The sequence below is a fragment of the Rhodnius prolixus genome, unplaced genomic scaffold, assembly GCF_049639745.1.
Source record: "Rhodnius prolixus isolate KJV_2025 unplaced genomic scaffold, Rpr scaffold_2, whole genome shotgun sequence".
NCBI lineage: Eukaryota > Metazoa > Arthropoda > Insecta > Hemiptera > Reduviidae > Rhodnius > Rhodnius prolixus.
Window position 1 is genome coordinate 10,343,864 of NW_027411592.1, and position 22,865 is coordinate 10,366,728.

Here is a 22,865-nt window from a genome sequence, read left to right on the forward strand (position 1 = left end):
AAGGAAGGCGTGATTGAGGACCAGATGATGAACTCAATGTTTAGTAGAAAGGAAATTAAAAGTAAAAAAAGATAAAAAATTGCTTGAATATAAAACCACTTGCCACTTTGCCGAGTTCAGAACCTCCCATCCAGGAAGTCTTTGGCGATTGTTTTTTTTATTTATTTTTATTTTTTGTATTCAGGCGGCCGCCTTGGCCGCTCTCTCTCTCTTCAGAGAGTGCAGCATTGAGGAGCTTAAAGATGAATTAGGAAAATAGAAACTGGCTTTCTCCAGATTCCAGAATCCTCTATTTAACGCCTCTTCTTTTCCGTCTACCCCACAATACTTTCCACGGTTACTGCTTCCGAGTGTTAAATCCCTTTTTATCTGAGGGAATAAAATGGCGATTCATTTATAGCATCCTCCCCGCACACAAAAAAAAGAAAAAAAGAAGGGAAGTCGCAGACGGCTACCATTGGCCTGAGAAGAAAGTATGTCGACTTAGGTAGCAGCAACCCGGATATTCTTGGTAAGTAGATGGCATTGTCCTCCAAGGACGGGATGGATCAACTATATCTGGCCGCCTCCATCTTGCGTTTACATAATCCTTCTACTGCCTCATCTCTCTCTCCAAATCCCTCTTTCTATAATATTAATTGTGTACGTATAAGAATTAGATTATTCTGATTTGCTTAAATAATATTTCCTTATTTTTTTTTTTTTATTTTCTCAATAATCATTACTAGTAAAACTTTTGAAATTAAACTGAAAGGCATTTATGCTGAAGACGGTGAGCAGAATTAAAAGAAACTCGTTGCAGTCTCCAGAAAAAAACTAGCTTAAAGCTGGGCACTGGTTTAGACCGCTGGTGTCTAAATAGTTGAGAAGTCCACTTCAGTAGTACGTCTCTATAAATTTTGCAGCTTTCTGAAGAAGCACATGTGTTGTTGGGATATTAAATGTGTCCGATACGTAGTACAGAAACAGTAAGATTTTGAATAAGGTTTTCTCTGACCAAAGCCAAATCAAGTAACTTAGAAATTAGAAATGTCTGGTAAAATAGTGTAACAAATAAACTATCCATTAAAACCTGGTAAACTCTTCTTTCTTTTTAGTCTTCAGTTTCTTAAAAATTATTACGTCAATTAAAGGAAACTTTCATGCTTGGAAGCCCCCATGCTGTAGGTAAGTCTAAGGCTGCCTTCAATGAGATGGCTATCACGAGGTGAAAAAGGCTATTTATCTTCATGAAATTACCTCCGCAGACCTTAGGAACTACTAGGTTACAGGTGGTGGGAAGAAATCTACTCCATTTCTAAACTAGAAAAAAGATAAATTCCATTTCCTCCATTCAAGCTTGAATTCCTATAAAAGCTTGGTACGACGATCAAACAGAGAGCAGAGACTTCTACAACATTTTTGGGACAAGATTCAATCTAAATTTTTTTCGCCATATCGCCTGGCGCGCTTCGGTGTTCAAATAGCCGGTATATGCTCATGCGTTGCTGGTAGCTATTAACATTTAATCTTGCACCAAATAGATCGATAGAAGGCGTTACAAAGACAAAATTGTCCATAATTAAGCAACGATTTACACGATTAAGTTAGGCCACATTTACTTGCACAAAATGCACTTAGTTGCCAACTAAACAGGACTTCTCCTCTTTTAATCCACTTCCAACCAATCTAACATAACATGGCTAATGTGCTTAGTACTTTAAAAAAGTTTCGACCTGATAGTGCCAACATAGAACGATGAATTTTGTTCTTAAACAGTTTTTAATTCATTCTTCGAACACAGCATCCAGTGTTTCCATGACAATAGTTTAAATAAATAATAATATGCTAGAATCTAAGCGACAATTTTCTACTTTCAAGGACTCCCATTTTATGCTTAAAAGGCCTCTTACAAAAGGTAAGTTCCTCTAAAGAGTGTTCTGCAAGCGACATTTCTTATAAAGCCCCAGACTTCAAGTGGCTCAAGAACTTGGTAACCGTCTGTGGCGCTTTCTTATTCTCAAACTGAACAAGGTTATTTAAGCTTTGTTATAGGATATATACACACGTACATACGCACAAACATAGGTAATGTATTTTTCCTTTTTTCATGGCCATTTATCGCATTCAAACTAGAGATTTCATTCTTCTCGTCAAGCTGTTTACACTGGACCACTATAAGAGTCCATACTAGATGAATATAGAAAATAGAACTAGCAAGAAATGCAAGTTCTTCTCTACACTTAACTGATCATCAACCTCTTCTGATGGTCCGAAACAGAACAGAAACAATAAAAAAACATGTGTACTGCGACGGATACTTCTCCACCAAGTATCCCTCTCCTTTCCCACAGATGTCCATCCACAATTCTCCCGAACTGACCGGAAATGATCTCGCTACTGTTCACCACTACTTTTCCGCCGTCGCAATTAAATTGAACTTTGAAATTTCTCTATTCTTAGATTATATTCTCTTAAAAGTGGTTCCTAATGAATTCCACACTGCCAAGAACAGCGCTAACTCTACGGTTGGTGAAAAATAATTTTTATTCCAAGTATTTATACAATTTGGCAGCCAGCCGAGCAAATTAACATAACTGTACTCTCCAGATATCTTACGGAAATTTTTTTATTACTCGGGTCCACATCGTGTGGGGTCAAAATTAGTTAAATTTACTTTCTCTCTCCTCCCGTTTTGATTAGATTTTTTTATTAATTTAAACTATATCCCCTTTCAATAATGCTAAAACCATTTTAAAAGAAAACGAGAATCTCTTTGAGACGATACAAATGTATAAACGGAAATTGGGGCGTTTTGTAGATTCAGTGAGCTCGTTATAAGCTTCCCGTATCTATTACAAGTTCGGACGACTAAGAGAGAGTACTATATTTCAAGTCCAGAAACAAGCTACTTTTTAATTATTGGTAAAATGTTAACAGTAAAGTATGAGCGTACGCCTCCATCCTAATTGGCAGTTGGACATTAAGCCCCGCCTGAAGAAATAGGCGATTACTTTAGTTTTCTCCAAACCACACACTTCTCGATACCCACAGCCCAAATAAAAAGCAGTCCACCTTATAAGTAACCACACATCACATTACTTAATTATGATTTAGTAGTTCCTTTTAATCATCTTCTATTTCGTTCTATGAGTCAAAATTCTTATATCAAGTTTTTACTGAAAATATATCCGTTTATGAGTGACTTTGAGACAAAAAAAAAAGCAGTTTTCAGAAACGATTATGGAGCCGAAGGATGTGATTTGGATCCATCGAATGCTGTAGTCAATGCAGCAGTTTGCTAAGAAAGACAGAAGGAAGTACAAAAGATAAGCTTGCAATGGTCACCTTCTAGAAGATGAGGAAAAGCAAGTTCGAGTCTGCCATAAAGACATCCAAAGGAGTTGGTTGCTGGAAGCAAAGATGGAGATAATATTAAAAGGCTCGATTGCAGAAATTGGACCAAAAAAAGAGAGCTGTCAAGAGCAAGTCTGTAGAAAAAAAATTCTAGGGATAATCAGTGATTCTATTGGAGGATTTGAATGAGTCAGGATAATAGTTGAATGAGTTATACAAAATATTACTTATTGTCTCACATAAATCATAAATAAATGGTGGAATTCCAGAAAGCGAGTAAAATTACTATTAAATCTACAAATCAAAATAGAAGTCTGTGGATTGAGAAAAAGACAATCAAATAGTCTAACTTAAGCCTACCCTTCAAATATTTTAAAATATATTTTTAATAATTAAAAATAATAAAAATCGAACCTCACACCTTCTCAGTTTAAACAAAATTTCTGGAACTTACCTGAAATCAGAAACAAAAGCGATATTTGCAAAGAAAATTTCGAAATCAAAATATTTTATTTAAATAGAATTTTAAGGGAAAATTGGTTTTGAGGCATTTTGGGGTGAAATTGTTCTTGTAAGTGATCAACTTGAGAATTCTAGTCAGTGGTAGTCATCTAATTCACGCACAGACTTTCTAAGGGTACGTTTACAACGGAGCTGTGAGTATAGATGATAGCAGAGATGATAACTGATAGAGTAAAATATAATCGCTGATTAGTGTGCACAATGGAGCTGTGATACATGCAACATGTCGAGTGGTGAAGAAGCAACAAAATGGTATATTTTAAAGAAAAAACGCTTTAGAAAATATCATGTACATCCCATAAATAAAAAGCGAAGAACTTTGGGTGAATTTCACTATTTATATAAGGAACTTAGAAATTATCCGGATCGTTTTTTTGAATATGTGAGTATGGGTCCACCCTCATTCGACTATATTTTAGAAAAAATAAGGTCAAAATTAAGAAAACTTTGGAAAAATTGTCATGGAAATCCTATAACTATAGAAGAAAACCATAGTGATTACTCTTAGGTAAGAAATGATTTTATTGAAAAAAAAACAAATAAATGAAAATAAATGTAAGCACTCCACACACTCTGACCCTATCCTCGCAGTACGCTCACTACAGTCCCACCTTCACTCAATAGAACCTTGGTTAGAAAACTGGCGTATAAAAATTAACCCAACTAAGTCTAAATACATAGTCTTCACACTCAAACGTCAAACTCCGCCACCTGTCTTCTTACATCACACACCTATCCCACCAGCCGACCATGTGCGGTACCTTGGAATGTACCTAGACAAGAGACTTACCTGGAACCCCCATACGAGACTTAAACGTACCGAACTAAACAAACGATACAAACTTCTAGCCAGGCTACTCGACAAACGCTCAAAACTCTCACTACAGAACAAACGACGACTCTATACAGCCCTTCTCACACCAATATGGACTTACGGACTCGAACTTTACGGTACAGCTAAAAAATCCAACCTCAATAGACTACAAACACTGCAATCCAAAATTCTCCGCCGCATACTAGACGCTCCATTCTATGTAAGCAACCACACTATACATACAGATCTCCAAATTCCACTTATCTCCGAACTTGCCAAAATTCGATACAAAAATTTTCACCAAAAACTCTCACTGCATCCCAACCCTTTAGCTGCAAACCTGTCTACAACTACGCTACCCTCCAATCCTCGAAGACGGCTGAGGCGCCGTTGGCCCCGTGACCAACTGGGTGACTAACGGCGGCCATCAATGGATGACCGTCATTCACGTATGCCACGCTATTGACATACTTTCATCGCATTTACCTATTGTACCTGTAGGTACAGGTGTAAATTTCATTAAAAGGATAATAAAAAAAAAAAAAAAAAAATGTAAGCACGATTTAAAAAACAAAATATTGTTTAAAAGTAAATAATAACCAAAAATAATGAGTAAAGACAGCACTAAATAATTTTTTGACGTCCATTTTGAAGCTCCGATACTGGAGTTCAGCTAGCAGAAAAATGAAAAATTCAATTCTATCATCTATGCTCGTTTATAGCAGCGAGTATGAGTCACTAGTCGCAGCTTCGTTGTGCACGCTCACATAAGAATGTACTAGGTTATTCTATAAGCGCTGATGCATCACTGCTATCATCTCCGCTATCATCTATGCTCACATCTCCGCTGTGAACGTACCCTTATTTTCCACTTAAAGGAATAGAGCCTCGAAATTTAACAATTCCCTGTAATGCAGAGTAAAGTACCTTAGTCTTTGAAGTCTCCTAAAACTAGTCGTAACACACTGTTGAAATAAACCCAGGTGGACATTCAGGATGTAATAGAGTAATGGATACTGTAATCAAATTCGCAGCAATAATTTGACTTCCTAAATAACTAAGTGCGAAAGGTGACGATATCATCATCATCATCTTTGCAAATACTTCTCTCCTAACTTGAACAGGACTTAAAAAAGAATCTCCATGCGTTTTAGACTTTTACTCAGAACCAACTGATTCTCTTCGGAGCGTCATTCTTAACGAAACTATAAATATGAAAACAGATGGATCTAAAATAAACTTATGTAACCAAAGTATTTAGTTATTTCCTCTTTTCTGGCAGGCCAATAGAAACATCTTGACAGGCCATTTGAGGAGATCTGCTCTAAAGCAATCCAAATTTTAGCCCAACACTTTATACCATTAACTCTTAAATCTTGGATGTGCTTAACTTTTAATCTATACAAACATGAAAAACAAGTTTCTTCGATGAAACTTAACCAGTTAAGTCAAAGATAAATAAAGTTGAAAAGTAATATTTCTGTTTATGTAAGATACAGGATATAATATATTTATCCTTTAGTTTATTTATGAATAAAACTAATCCTGTAATAGATAGTTTGATAAAGAAAACTAATTCAATGCACTACTTCATTAATACCATATAAAGATCTGGAATTTACAGTTATCCTTGCTATAAATACTGCAAAAAATGGTTAGGAATCTCTTAATAAAAAATAAAAACTTGGTAAATCTAAAGCTAAAATTGCAAATCTTTAAATAATAATGTATAAATTATTGCAATTTAAATTTGCAGATGAGAGAATAAAGAACATTCCCCCAGCATATCTGTGAAACTGTAACTTTCTTGTACCGTTCTTAAACAAAAATTATTGTATATTAGCATAATGATTTTTGCTCAATAGTTATTTGTGCGTAAAAGTGGGTAAAGTTGGGTCTGGAGTGAGGGAAATCACTTATTAACATTCGCTAAAACATTTTTGTTCTGCCAACGCATTAAATTGGTCAATTTTTACGCAAGAAAAGAAATGCAATGAACTTTGCTCTTTATTAAGATAATTTTAATTTCAATTAGAATTTTGTTCTTACAGATAAAGTTGGAATATAGATCTAGTTGGGTTTAGATACTCTCACATCCGACAGGCTCACTCTAGCTCATCACCACACCCAGTACTACACTTTTCACAATTTATATTCTATGAACAATAATTAACATTTGACGGAGTCACCTTGAGGATATTTTGAAAACACAACGGATTTAACCTTGCAGCAACTATTATATATGCATCGCCAATAGTTTCTTCATTGCAATCTTCACGCTTCCAGTTCGCAGAAGAATCTATTGCTCATCATTGTGAACAACGAATCATCTATCTTTTCCTTGTTTCTTTTCAAATACCTAACTACTTCATCTTACAGCAGATTAAGCGGTGTTGAAGCTGCTCTTCTGCCATTTATTTATTTATTTTTTAAAGGATTTCAGATGTATTTTTTGGGACCTATAAGGGTAAATATTAAGACGCTATTGAATAGCGAACAGCCAAACATACAAACGCATTCAATCCCTACTACCCTCTGCACTACAGTTAATTCTCCCTTTTTCGTATCCAAGCTAACCATTCACAACGTCCTGATAATCCACTTTGTACCCTACTTAGCCCCAAAATCCCACTACTTGTGGAATTCCATTCCAAACTAGCTCCTCATTTCAATCAGCTCATCCAAGTCCTCTCTTCCAATAACAGCCAAGATATCTGAGGCATCCCACATCTGCAGTCTGAAGACGGCTGTCCAGATAGAGGCAGTAGCAGTAGCACTCCATAACGCTTTAATGGCCTATTCACATTGAGTAGACGCTGGTCTAAGTCAACCATCTGTCCAAACTAAAACTTCTTCAATTCCTAGGATGACTGAATAGTACAATAATTTGAAAATCCTTACTTTACCAACATTTATGGAAAAAAAGAGGTAATAAAGTGAATAAGTTCATTTCCAGCAAATCCATTTCAATTTCCACATCATATTATTACAATGCTAAATAAAAGAAAATACTTCCGCCTTACAGATAGAAGAAAAGGTAGACATTTGTAACTTCTATTTGATTTTATTAATTTTAGGCGCATCACAACGTCTGAGGCTGTTGCCGCTTGGAGCTTTTTCCTGTGCACTGACTGCCTTCAAAAACTGTTCTCTGGTTACAGACAACGCTGTCTATCATCATACAGTCAGCTGTAAGAAGCTTTTAGGAAGAGAAAACCTAAGCGCCGGGATCTCCCGCATTGGAATCCTATACGCTAACTTCTCAGCTAAACATCTTCTATTACTTTGAAAACAGATGTTGATAATTTTTGTTTTCTCCGACTTCTTGGACAATTTAAGCAGCAAAACATTATTATCGGAGATCGTATGAGGTAGTAGAAGAGAAGAGGTTATCATTAGAAAGCAAAACGGAAGACAAATGATTCTCATTTATTAAACAAGATCATTAATGCTGGTTCGTGGTGTGATGTAATAAAAGAATAGTTAATAAACGGCCAGATAGTGTAGTGGGGAGATAGTTTTATAAAGATCAGTTGATTTCCGTTAGTTCTGTAGTCTGCATTGCTCCTCTGGCTGACATATGCCAGCCACATTTGACTACTTTCTTCACTGTCATGAAGGGATTACTTGAATAGCTAGTTAATCAGCTATTTATCATCTTTAAATGTTAAGTAATCGCCTATTTTTCCAGTTGGGCTTAATTATCTACTGCCAATTAGATGTCGTCGAGGACGGGGACAAAAGCGCATATTTTACCACGAATACTTTCCAAACCAAAATAAATTTAGTGATATTCTGGTCTCGAACTAACGAAGAAACCTCGGATTGAACACCCTTTACACACCTTACTAATGCACTAGGGCTGGCGATTTGAATTGTAAGTACAATAATAGCAGTGCATTAAAAAAGACAATGCCTCTAATAACTTCAGGAAGTGATGCGTCTTGAGTAAAGATGAGTGGTTCCGACGCGAAGATTCAGGGTTCAAATCCAGCTGTTGGCCCTTAGATTTCCTCTTCTGATAGAGAAGACCTACTGCTGCATCACTGTCCGGTGATAAATATGAAGTTTCGGGATTTTTCACTTCTGAGATATTTGGTCACAACTAAAACACCAAACCCACTCAAGGATCATGTTGTAGCCGGGGATACTGGGTTATACGAGGGGGTACCCAAAAATAACCGGAATTGCGTTGCCGCGCATGGAGCTTATGTAGTACGCATTTCTGCCGCTAGACGTGTATAGCGCAATTCCTTGCCAGTTCAGTCCTGCCTGTGTTGTCTGCCTGTCTTGTTCTGTTCATCTGCAGTGATTGTTTTTTCCAGCGCTGTTTTGTTCTTTTTTCGTTTTTTATGATGGCAAGTTTAAGTGAACAACGTGCAGCTCTGAAATTTTGTTTTCTACTCGGCAAAAATGCTGCTGAAAGTGTTTTAATGTTGAAAACAGCTTACAAAGATGACGCTATGGGAAAAACTCAAGTATACGAGTGGTTTACTCGGTTTAAAAATGGCGACATGTCGATTGATGACAAACCTCGTTCTGGACGTCCATCAACTGCCCGAATCGACGAAAATGTTGAAAAAATTCGAGAGCTGGTGTTCACAGACCGTCGACAGACAATTGATCAACTGTCAGAGAGTAGTGGGTTATCTTGGAGCTCGGTTCAGCGAATTTTAACGGAAGATTTGGGGATGAAAAGGGTTGCTGCCAAGTTTGTTCCTCGAGTTCTGACTGACAATCAAAAAGAACATCGAGTTGAAACATGTCGTGCTTTGAAACAACAGCTTGAAACTGATCCAGACTTTCTGTCAAAGGTCATTACTGGTGATGAGTCTTGGTGCTATGGTTATGACCCAGAAACAAAGCAACAGTCGAGCCAATGGAAGACATCATCTTCACCCCGACCAAAAAAATATCGTCAAGTCAAGTCAAACATCAAAACAATGCTGATTTGCTTTTTTGATGCCAAAGGCGTAGTCCATTCAGAGTTTGTCCCCCCAGGTCAGACCGTCAATCAAACCTTGTATTTGGAAGTTTTGAAAAGATTGCGCAATAGTGTTCGCCAAAAAAGACCCGATTTGTGGCAAACAGGAGACTGGTTCTTCCACCACGACAATGCACCTGCACACACAGCCATCTCTGTTACACCGTTTTTGGCTAAAAATGGCATGGTTCCGCTGCCCCACGCACCTTACTCGCCTGACCTGGCTCCGTGCGACTTTTTCTTATTTCCACGCATGAAAAAGGGCATGAAAGGTCACCGATTTGACAACATTGAAGAGGTCAAGAAAAAAACGAAGAAGGAGCTGTCAGCCATTTCTAAAGATGACTACAAAAAATGTTTCGAACAGTGGAAGCACCGGTGGGGCAAATGTATTAGTTGTAATGGAGAGTATTTTGAAGGGGATAAGGTTGTTCTGTAAAAAATTTGTAAATAAATAGCTTTTAAAAAATAATTCCGGTTTTTTTTGGGTACCCCCTCGTATTATAATATATATATACGATGACCTACTCAGTCTACAGTTTTTTGGACGCTTTGAGTTTATGGCGTTCGTCGACGACTTGCTGACATTGGTTGCTGGAAAATCGGACTTGGCGCTTAGGGTAGTAGATTCTAATAATGATACCAAATAAAGGAGAGCGATGGACTCAAGACAAAGTTTTACTTCAACAGAAACTAATCCATTCATCTGAACGGTGAGCGACTCGAAATAATACACCATCTGAAGTGATTGGGGTAGTTGTTGATACGTGGTTAAATTGGGACCAGCATAAGCATCAGTGAGAAGAGTTGGCAGGTCGTTAATTTATCGTCAAGAACGGCCAAGTCGCAATGGAGGCTTGATAATTAGACAGTGAATGTCACCTACAAAGGAGCGTTTCTCCCATTAATGACTTATGCGACTCCTAATTGGCAATTAGCCTTGAAATATAAACAACTAAATAGGCTGAATCTAGTAAGAGTGCAGTGACTATTTCTTTTGCGATTCATCGGGGGACACCATACTGTTTCTGGAAATGTGATCGCTGGTGTCGTGCCGATAAATACTTTCAAATAGTGCAAAACACCGCTATACAGTGCAAGCTGCTGTAGCAGTGGCTAATTGCATCCTGCTGAACTATATTGGATTTGGAATTACAATTACAAACAGATATTATCACGGAACGAAGCCAAAGTTGGGTGGTCCATCCGTTCGAGCCAGTGGTGGCTCATGAAAAGTTTCGTCAGGCAGAACTTCAGAACAAGGGGCTCCCACTCGCTGTAGCAACTGCCAGGTTAAGGAACACTTTGTTGTAGCCGATTTTTTTTTGGAATTCTCCAAATATAGAACTGCTAATTTATACTTTGAATGGAAATCATATGTTTATATAAATATCACATTTATTTGAAACATTAGCCCAGGAAAATTTAGTTTTCTTCATTTTGAAAAGCAAATAAATTGTCAGATTCCCTTTCTTAATGGTCATGAAAACGATACAATTCATGTAATAAAAAGTAAACTTTCTGAGCAACAATAAAGAAAAAAATAATTAAATATGCGTTAAAAAATTATAAAATAAAACTAAATGGTAGATTTTGTAATCTAATGAGCCAAGTTCATATGGTTTCGAACTTAATAGGTAATTAGGAGAAAGTTAAGAACGCGTGTGTTACATAATGTAAAGATTAAAGGAAGTTACTAAGATGTCGCGCATGTACATTAAATGGTTATGATCCGTGAAACCGTTTAAATAATTAATTGAACATGTTAAGTTCTGAACAGTGAGCGAAACTAAGTTAAGTATCTAGTCCATATGTAAGTCTCTTTCAAGAAATACTTTGCAAACTTAAAGTAATGATTTTGTTCTTTGTAAATGAAGAACTCTTCTGGTGTACACCAGTACCGGGGTATTGGAATATACAGGGTGATCCATTTAATCGCAATAAATCGCACCAATCGCTAATAAATTTTTAGGAAAGCGGAATTTCGAAAAAACCCACGAAGTAAACTATATGTTTTTTTGGATCTAGTTTTCAAATTTTCCACCTCCGATGCTGTATCTTCATTTTTGGCGGAGTTACAATGATTATGAAAACTACATAAAAAATAGCGAAAAATGACGTTAACCCCGATATCACTAATATTTATCGAGATATTTAAGATCAAAGTTAAAATTTTATCTATTCGTGATTGGTTTTCGATATTAATTTTCCGCCAGAAATGCACGTTTTGGGTGGTCCTCTGATAGCAGAAAAAGTTATTTGTTACGCAAAGAACGAAAATAATAATAATTGAAGATTTTAAAATATGAAGTGTAATGTAATGGTTATGGGTGAATCAGGATAAACTTGTTTTATCATCAAATAAAAGCAACCAACACATCATTTTAATGCACCCGGTATGCAAGACTTCATGAACTATGATTACGGTAAGACTATCTTGCCACGGTGTTGGTCTAGTGCTCGAGAGCGCGGCTTTGTAAGTTAGAGATCCCCAGTTCGAATCCCGCGTATGTCATTCATAATACTTAATATATCATAATACTTTTTTTAATAAAGTGTAGTCGATCAATGTCATTTTTCACTATTTTTTATGTAGTTTTCATAATCAATGTCAAAATCAGTGGTCCTTATGAAACCCCGATCAGGTTTTTGGCCGTAACTCCGCCAAAAATAAAGATACAGCATTGGGGGTGAAAAATTTGAAAACTATACCCAAAAAAACATGTAGTTTACTTCGTGGGTTTTTTCGAATTCCGCTTTTCTAAAACGTTATTAGCAATTGGTGCGTTTTAAATGGATCACCCTGTATAATGTAGACTAAGTGAGGGTGTGTGGGAGGATGATCTAGAAAATGATGCTTTTAGCCTTTGGATGCGCTAAGCCATAGAAGTTGCACACATCTAACTGTTCCCAGCAGACCCTATGCTAACAGAAGAGACGGTATTAGAAAAAAAAAAAAGACTAAGATACGAGTACATAGACTAGATAACCTCCTCCTCACCTTCTTGGTTTCTGCAGGATACTTAATTTTGGGAAAATACATTCTTCACCTAGTTAGAGAGAGTAGGAAAATCAAAGGAAAACTTTTAAGGTTGTATAGACACAAAGATACAGAACTAAAGAACAATTACTAGCCCCACCATTGATCTCTAGCTCAGCAACACTTGCCAACAGTAAATAATGGCTTGCTGGAGACACAACGAAATAGTAAGGGCTAATTAAATTACGGTCATGTACACGATACTCCCTAGACTACAAACAATATTATTGTATTAAAGTTACTAAAATAATAATCAGTTAAGAAAACAATAAAAACTACATTTCAGTTTAGTAATTGTATGGTGCCAAAGCCATTACAGCTGGAATGAAACAAGAATATGTCATACCATCTTTTACAGTAGATAATAGAAATGATAATAGATAATAGTTTACTAGCACTAATAGAGTGTGGAGAGGGGAGACTCTCTCTCTCTCCTCCAGACAGACTGGTAGAGAGGGGGAGTGGTATAAATGCAACACTAACGCTTACAATGCGGTTCTCGTAGAAGTTAGTGGTGCTAAATAACAGATAATACAATAGAGATGTTATCTATATTGCATTATGTCCAACTTTTATTTATTTATTTTCTATTGGATAGAATCTAAATTACTGTTTGCTAACTTTGCGCTAAAAAAAATAATAAAATGTTCCAAGTTTTGCGCAATATAAAAATCATATTTACTATAGATGTGAAATCAACTAAATACGATTAAGGAGTTCATTGTTCGCCACTTGCTTACAACAGAAATATCTACTTTCTTTCAGCAATCGTGCTGATTTTCAAGTTCTGAGTGTGTGTCTATCGGTTCATGGTCATCATTAAATTGAAAAAAGAAACAAATCTCCGATATTTCTGTTTAGATACTACCACCAGAGGACCCCCCCAAAATGGAACCTTTCCAAAAATGGCGCTTTAATTTTCAATTGGGTCAATTTTTTTTTATTATTATTAAGCGATTTCCTCAAAAACTGCCCGGAATATTTTCCAGGATATATATATATATATATATATTTTTCGAGGAAAAAATGATGTGTCCGGAAGTGCCAAAACATTTTTGAAAGATTTTTTCCTATTTCCGAGTATTTCTCTAATGGCTACTCCAGCAGCGTTTAACTGTCCATTTCTTTAAAAGACAAAGGTATTTTATATACCAGGGATGGCGAACCTTTTTGAGACGTGGGTCAAATTTTGTTCATTTTTTTTTTTTTTTTTTAGTACTAGCTCTTGGGTCACTAATGCCCATTTGCACAAGAGTTAAGTTTAAAAAATGTTAAACTGAATATTTTCAAAACTAAACATCTTTAAAATTCAGTTGGCTTAACGGCGTAAAACGGGACGAAACAAGTGCTATGGAAGTCTCTTTTTACAAACATAGCTGAACAAAACCTTACAAAAGTGTGTATTATCTGAAGAACAATCTAAATATGGTTATTTGCTTTGGGTTGTCGATTTTTTTTAACAAACAAAATATGAGTAAAATTATACATTTTATTTGATATTTTGTAAACACTTTTGCTTTATTTCAAATACTACAAAAACATTTGTCGTCATTTGCGTATTAGAACTGTAATGATCAAACTAAAGGTTATAGATAGCATTTAAATTGCTTTTGTGTCAATGTGTGATTGAAAAAAATACAGATAGAATATAAATTATCCACACAATTAGAAAATCTAAATCTACCAGCGTAAACAACCAAATGGTTGCCTAGCAATTGTGGGTCAGTGTCTGACCCGCAGGTCATAGGTTGGCCATCACTGGTATATACCTTTCTTTCCATTAAAATTACATTTAGAGTACTTAAGAGGTGGGAACCTCAAGAATGGTAAAAATGAGGAAGTCTTCCAAGTGTTTTTTCACCAGATTTCTTTTTGTATCAAGAAGATCGGAGCAGATTTTCTTTTTTTCAATAATAAGAGTCAAACACAATAAAAGTCGTGGATGCTGATGTTCCGGGTAAATACCATGTTGATTTTAAAAGTCATTGAGAGACCGCGAACAATAGGGCGATTATGTCCACTTCTTCCATTTAAAAGAAAATATTGTTTTTCGGAGAGTCGCTGGAAAAATTTACTGTTTTCCTAAAAAATTGAGTAAAAGCCTGCAATTGCGCGTGGGTTTGGGGTCATGAGCTACCACCATCAGTTGTTCTCTAAATTCGGGAGAATCGCCGCACACATCAACTAACTTTCCTAATGGATTGTGAGAGAGTGTTTAGGGAATCACGGTTCCTACCAGAGAAGAGGCCAGACTACTTGGCTCCTAACGTGAGCATAAGATTGAGATAGAAGATTTATTTGGTATAAAACAATTGCCTACTAATGTGGAAACCTATATATAATGTAGGACCCCGATGAACTTGGCACAAGAGGACAGCCAAGTTACAGCTCACAGGGAACTTTCTGAATCATTCTCAAGGATCTACCGCCTTCACCTTAGGGACTGGCAGTGGATTTATCCAAAAGTAAAATCTTTCCATGCATACACACTTAGAAGTATTTAGTATTCCAAGATACTTGGTACTTGCATTTATGCTGAAAATGATGCTTCGTGAATCTAATAAGAACTTTATTGTTGAGTAGTAAGAATTAGTGAGAAATAAGTAATCTCATTATTTCTTTTTTAATTTTAATTTCTTGTTTTTTGTTTAATAGAACTAACGTAAGGCCAAAACACTTTTAGCAGGAAGTAACTCAATTCTAAGCACCAGTGACGTATGCCGAATTTTTCAACCGGATGTGGAAACTCAGCAGGGCTTCTATATAAACCTATTCAGTGATTTGCCATTAAGATCTAAGTTAAATTACTGACTAAAGTCTCTCGACCTGCTAAGATTTTCAGGACTCAGTCAGTGGATTGCAAAATCCAGCGGAGATTCTTAATTCTACTTTAACGACAGTACAAAAGCTCCAAAGTGAAAAATATAAGGATGGTCTGGAAAATCTAGGATCAGGTAAAAGAGAAGTAATCCAATGTAACCTGGAATCAGGGTCTCCCAGAGAAGTTTTTTTTTGGGACCGAAAGACCCATAATGCCAAATGAACTCAAACGTCAAAACTTTGGGTACTGCGTGATACCCATTCTTATTACCAATTATCTTCATTCATGCACCGTGCTGCTGCCCACCACTGTTACTGGCCTCCTTTAGGTTTTTTGGCCAGTCGTCTCAATCAGATTCATAGCGACAGTCTACCAATACTTAACTGTGCTTAGCTATTCACCCATCGCTGACTAGGGTGTCCATTCTTCGAACATGGTTCCCGGTACTTCATTGACCTCTATTCTCGTCACATAACCAATCCATTTCAATCTGCCCAGGATATTGATACTCATTACATTAAACACCCTGCGCATCTCACCCGATTCGTCCCACCTCCTTCAAATTAGATCTCCCCTAATCGGCCATAAATCTTGAAGAACAATTTCAGCAATCGAACCGTTCTACTGCTTGATGCATATTTTTTATAAGTTATGGGAGATCTAAACAGAAAGATAAGTAAAGATAAATAAAGCCCTTAATTTTTTTTTAAAGCAATGTTAGAATTATGGGATTTCTTAACCAGGGAAAGAAATTCTTTCTTGTTCAAGATGTGGTCAAAGGTCCACAGAACTGGATCATATCTTAGCAAGCTTCTTTGTAGCATCTGACCCAGTCAGCAAGTGTAGCGTGAGACGCCATCTCCACACTAACCTGATTAATCTATCCCCTGGTGATGCACGAAAGATCGAAACAAGTCAGGGATACCATTAACATGCGTTCTACTTCAGGATAAAATTAAAGATCCATTCCTTTTCTTGTGGATAAAATTTTCCCTATCCCTAAGTTCTTCTAAAGCCCATAAATAACGTGAACGAAGAGCTTATTTCATTTTATGCTAAAAGAATAACAGCAAATTCAAATAATACTAAATTAAACAAAATAAATGGCAATTGAGCAAGGAAGCGACGGGTTAATTCAGCTCATAATCCCCAGAGGAACAGAGAGGAGAATTTAGATATTATTACAGCAGTCACCTATTCTCTTAACTAAATTGGACTAACACAACACTGGAGACCTTAATGCAGACCGTTGACCCTTTCTGGAATATATATAAATACAATGTCTACGCCTCCAGTTCTAATAACGCTCCTTCCGATTATTTTTATCTTATTCTTAAATCTTTTTTAAAGAAATATTTTTTAAAAAAACAATTTTAAGTAAATAAAACAAAAAATTACAAATGACTTTCTGAGTCTTGACATTTATTAGCAAAATTACATATTTATTTTCATCTGACATTGAAAACAGAGAACCAGTTCCCTTTTTGTCATTATTATTTACATATTTTGTATTTTAATTGATTGGTTTTTAATTGTTCCGTTTATAGCTGCGGTTTACAGTCAACAAGTTGTTTATTCTTCTTACAGTTTACTGCTCACTATGTAAAAGCATTTAAATTTGTTCCTTACGTTTGTTTAAATTAATAATTCATGTACAACCAATAAAAGCTGAGCTAAATAAATCCTTTGAAGACCAATGATATTAATTGATGGAAACGTACTTTATCTTATCACTGTAAGAAAGGAATACCATCATCGTATAGATTTTATATATTTCCTGTTTTCAACAAAAAAAAAAAAAAATACGTTTTTGAGGAAAAGGAAGTTCAAATTTGATATATCTTTTAAGTGCAACCAAATGGATCAAGCAACAAACCTTTCGTCAAATCAACACACCGGAAATGTAACTTTACTAAATCGATTTATCGATAAAAGAAAAATAATATTGGTTGAGATTGACCGGAAAAAACCAGTTTTGTGAATGGATTTTTTTTTTTTCTATAACTTTTGTTTGAAAAATTTGAATCAAGGCACCATTGGGGAGACGAGGCTTCGTTAAGATTTCCTCGCCAAGCCTCTAAATAATTCCTGTTTCCTAAAATATGTCTGTATACATGATAAACAGACAAGATTGTATTCCAGGTTAGCAGAGAATTATAAACATTGTTTTCTGTTATTGTAGTTAAATATCTGACCTTTATTTAAGTCAATTTACTGGTTTGATAACAAAAAACAGGCTATTGTGAGTTCCCATAGAAATTAATACGCGAAATAAAATGAAAAAAATATAGTAACGTTAAAAATTTAACTAAAAAATAAACGTTAAGTACAGTAATAGTAGCAAAAAACCAAAGGAAGTACAATATAAAAACTAACCTGATCGTTTTTTCGTAAAACAAAACATGCTGCGTCTAACTCAATAAAACGGATAATAGAGACAAGAGAAATGATGGAAAATAAATGCAAGGAAGAGAAAAAACGACAACAATTAGGAAACGTCCTTACACATAAACGCCGTACACAAACTGACGCACATGTACACGGAAGGTAATGACGAGCACTAATAAGGCGCGGGGGCTGTGTGTGATCTACTTGTATCCACGATGTTAGGAGTGCGGACAGACTAACAGCAGCTCAACTGTTATCGGATTTGCTACAGCGCGCCACACACCAGAATGCGCCCAACATTTGTGCGCAGTTTACAAATAATTAACGTTTTGTTGTTTTCTGCTCCTTTCTTCGCCTATACAATCACATTGTTTATGGACGATGTTTACATCATTTGTTGGGGACACTTTCTAGTTTTTTTACTTTTTTACACAAATTTCCAAAACGTAACAGTTTTCCTTAAGTCGCTTCCAAATTCCTTTTTAATTTTAGGAAAGCTTGTGAGGAGTGTTTTTTTTTGAACAGGAAACAAGGGATTTCGAAACTAGCAGGCACTCCTTATTGCGAGCGATTACAGGAAGTCAAACTGTATATTACAAGATACGGGGAAGGAAGAGCTGATGAATGTAAAATAATTGAAAGAAATGCAAAAAAAAATATATATTTACATTAATCCCAAACAATAGATACAAAAGATATGGCACGAGATGGGAAACATGACCTCACCTTGCTGGCCATCACTGAAAGGGGGGCATGATGACGTGCCGGTGATGACGCAGTGGAAATTCTGATGAAATAGCAAAACAAGTTTCAGCCTATGCTCCATAATAATTCACTAGATATTGAAATATAAATATACAATTTATTTGGAATACAATGGTGTGTTTGTGAGTTGTGTAGATTGTTTTTGAAATTGAAGTTATGGATATTTACTAACATTTTGTTGTGTACGTGATCATTTTAATACTTCATTCCCTCTTCAATCGTCCGTTTACAAACAATACAAATTTAGAAATATTACAAACAATTCCAAAATTCTAAAAAATATGGAAAATTTCTTTGAAGTATTCGCTCATCAAATTAAAACAGTTTTATTCAAGTTCTCTCTTTTTTGCATTCAACAGAAAGACGGCAATGGCGTGTAATTGTTGAAATTAACCATCACAAGTAATTTAACAGACTATCCACAACATATACTCGTAAATATGTGTTTCTGAGCTGTTACGCGCCCATAGTTCATCTTAAAACCAAAAAACAATAAAAAAATATACCAAACTATTAGACTATTTTTAGGATTCGATGAGTTCAGAAGACGGAATCCAGAACATCTATCCATATTAAGGGAGTTGAGCGCACACGACCTTCCAGGGAGGATGCTAAGAGTGAGGCAATGCAATCATTTCCAAACGTCGTTTTTCTAAAACTTTGTTAACTGCAAACAGCAGTTACAAACAAAAATATTGAACGACTAGTAAATTAACTTCACGAATTCTTGTTAGATTATTCTTGTTAGATTACTCGTAACTTCAATGAAATAAACTTGATATGTATCAACCAAACTTGTCCTGAGATTGCGCAGAAGATACTGTCATCTTATCTACTAACCTAGATCTAGTAATAGCACATAGAAACCTCACCTCTACAGAACACAGGACTTAAACATTCCTTTCGTCAAACAATTTACCTTTAAATCTATAATTTCATCAAAATCCATTAGTGCAACTCCTTTCTTCCAGATCACTTCCAGATAACACTCCTAGACGTCTTAAGAGACAATATGACCTCACGATCTCTCTCTCTGAAGAGTTGGACCGGATAACTTCTCCATTCTCTTCGCTATTCTTAGTACTTCCAGGAGAACCTGGATGAGTGTCCTCTTCCCTGGAGATACTGTAGGAGAGGCAGTTATGTTAAAAAAATCATAGCCTTGTTTTCCTTCAGGGACTTTCTATTTCTTACATGGTGTCATGGTGCAACCTCATTGGGTTGATTATATGTATTCTGAAATAGGTACATTCAGGTACATATATCCCCAACCAAAGATGTGGAAGCATAAAGACAGTGCAAGTTAACGCCAGCTGTTTAAACTTAATGTAGGAGCAGTAACGTCCGACCTAGCTTCAACACTCAGCTTGCTCAAAAAGGGGCTGGGCGACAACCTAAATAGAAGGCAGAGCTACGAGCGAAACAATCGCAAGTAGTTGGAAAGTAAGGGCTATAAAAAAGGGCAGTTTGCTCTCAACTCAAAGGTCCACTACCCATCCTACGTCAAGAGACGGGGCTGCGTCTAGAAGAGGATTCCATATCCGGTGAGAGAACATCGAGGGAATCAGTCGTAATCACCTACCGAGTACACAAGATTTGTATTTTGCATCAAGAAACCCCAAAAAAGAATTGTTTACAGCGTTCAAAGTTGTTAAATTCAAAAACGATAATTGTAAACACGCAAACGGAAGCAATCTAAAACGTTTTAGCCATCAGATCACTCTTCTTTTATTTTATTAAATTAACATTGTTTTTCACTAAATTTTCGTCAACAATATCCTGCCATTAAAGAGCACTAGTAATGACAGACAACATGTAAGTACTTTACTATAAGTATCATTGGTTAAGCCCCCAGATACTGTGCGGTGAACGCTCTAAGGACTAGCGGTTTCTGCGGTTAGACGAGAACAACGACAGTCTTCAGGGGGAGGTCTCGCTATAAAAGGTAAGGAATCCATCTGTGGCTTTTCTAAAAAGGAATATTGATTGGTTTAATATTGATTTATATTCCTAATATTCGCAGATACTTATAAACATTAATTTTTTGCGGAATAATAACGAACAGGAAGGTCGCGTCATACGTGAGAGAAGTTCCAGTTCTTAGGATTAAGGAAAATTCTCCAAGATGGAAGGATGGAATGTAGTAGGCAATGTGAAATGGACGCTAGCATTACCTTTAAACAATGCTTGAGGGTTTTAGAAACGAAGATCTTTACCTGGAGAGCAATCGCCTGGAGGAATCGCTTCTTCAACTCTAAAACCAACAGCAGGAAAATGTTTATCTATAACGTGCTATCCAGTTAACGTTCCAAGTTTGGAAATCATGATTTCTCTTAAATTTTTTTCTGAGGAAGTGTCGAAAACTTACAGTAATTCAAGTTTTGATTAAGCCATTTTTCCATTTAATTACAGCAAACTTGAATAGAATTGGTGAAGCAATAAAAACATTTAGCAAAAAGTCCAAGTTAGGAAAAAAAGTTTGAGTTTAAAGTTTTAGTGAGTTACTACGACATCTTAGGAGATTTGTACAGTGCACTGTAGGTTCTCTCGTTACAGACAACACTGTCCATCTACGGGCAGTGAGCTGTAGGAAACTCCTAGGAAGAGAAAATGTAAAGGCCAGCAGCTGGATTCGAACCCAGTGTGCTAATCCTTCATATTTTTGATTTTTCCTTTTTATTGTTAGTATTGCAATTGACTACAGTTTATTTTAGTGAACTGAAATAGAATTTATTTAAGTAGTGAATGACAAGTCAGTGCACTTGTTGACAATGCACTCTATTCCAGAGCGAGACAGGAAAAACAGAATTCTACTGCAGTTTTAAATTAATGCGCTAGCGAAATATGATACTATTCTTGATGGTACTTTGACCTAAGGTACGTACAATCATGTGACTTATCAAATTTCTTTATAATTTTAATTTTTCAGCGAATAACGTTTTGTGAGAGGGGTAAGAGTGAATTTCTAACGGTCAGCTGGTTTTGTTTTCTATTAATCAACAGTAAGCTTAAAAGTGATCCCCACCTTAAGAGCTGTTGCGGTCGTGGGAAGCTCAAGAAACACAGGGGCCAGAGAATAGATAGCCTGTGTAGGTTTTGACATGGGGCCAAAGAGATAACAAAGCTCTTTGTGATTTTATCAGAGTTAAGGTCTGAAGAATGGCTGAAGCTCCACCCAGGAGTGTCCGTCAACCAGAGTCCCAAGTTCAACAAGCTGCTCCGGAATAGTTTAAGTCAATTTCTTCAATACCTTAGGGTTGAAAAAACTGTGCTTACAATTTGGCTTGAGATGGACTGAAAGTACGCATCCCAGCTTAGCTTAGAATCGAAAAATCAAAATGTAAACCGGATAGTCTATATCTTATCTAAAAAAAATTGTTTAGGAAGGCATCTTAAATCAAATACGAGTAATATTAGATAAACATTCGACCCAATTTCATCAATTACAGAGCTACAACAGTTAAAATTTTTAGTATCTATATTAGAATGATAAATAGTTATTTAAAAAGAATGTGAATTAAAAGACAAACCGCAATCATCTGTAGAGGACAATTTAGTATTACTAGAGGAGCTTCAATGCAGCTCAATGAGCTGATATTGAGCTTCTTTGTAGTACTTACGACGGTAATACTCCTCTTGCAACAAGAAGACATCAATGGAGATGTTTAAATAGACGTCAACCTTCTCACTGATTCATGGCCTTATGTTTTTGCGCAGGTACAACTGTTGATGTGATGGCAATCTCCGTGGCAGGAAATGTTAGCAATGAAGACAGGTTCAGAGAATCGTACCAATGCGTATTGGCCACAGTGCAAGACCATTTATGTACCTTTCTTTAGAGGATGGCAGACATTATGCCGAGAAGAACTGCATACCTTTTTCTCTGCGTAAATCATTGATAGTTACATAAGTGATCCAAGTATGGCCCAAGCTATCATATGGACTTTTGTTATCTAAAATTACAGTGGTTACAGATCACTCAGCATTGTGTACAAACTAAATGCATGCAGCACCAGAAAAGATCGTGTTAAAGAGCTCTCAATCAGTTAGCGAAACATGGAACAGTTGCAACCATATATGGTGATGCTTAGTTGGCAACAATACAAACGGCCTAAAATAAGTCAAAGTGCATGTATAATATTTTATAAAACTGTTAGACAGACGTTCTATTACGAATACAAAGAACAAATCAGAT

General features: G+C 36.1%; 1 protein-coding gene across 5 annotated transcripts in view; it reads right to left on the reverse strand.

The window, feature by feature from the left end:
- ckn (CRK like proto-oncogene, adaptor protein) overlaps nt 1-22,865 on the reverse strand; it is a 357,411-nt gene that overhangs the window by 144,685 nt on the left and 189,861 nt on the right. The window contains exon 1 of one of the 5 annotated variants that reach the window (XM_074120791.1): nt 17,894-18,142. The exons of 3 other annotated variants lie outside the window; for them this stretch is intronic. In XM_074120791.1, the coding sequence (XP_073976892.1) occupies nt 17,894-17,921 (28 nt within the window). In that variant the 5' untranslated portion in view covers nt 17,922-18,142. Of the gene's footprint in view, nt 1-17,893; nt 18,143-22,865 lie in introns of those variants that run through there. One more of the 5 variants, XM_074120792.1, reaches the window with a different exon arrangement.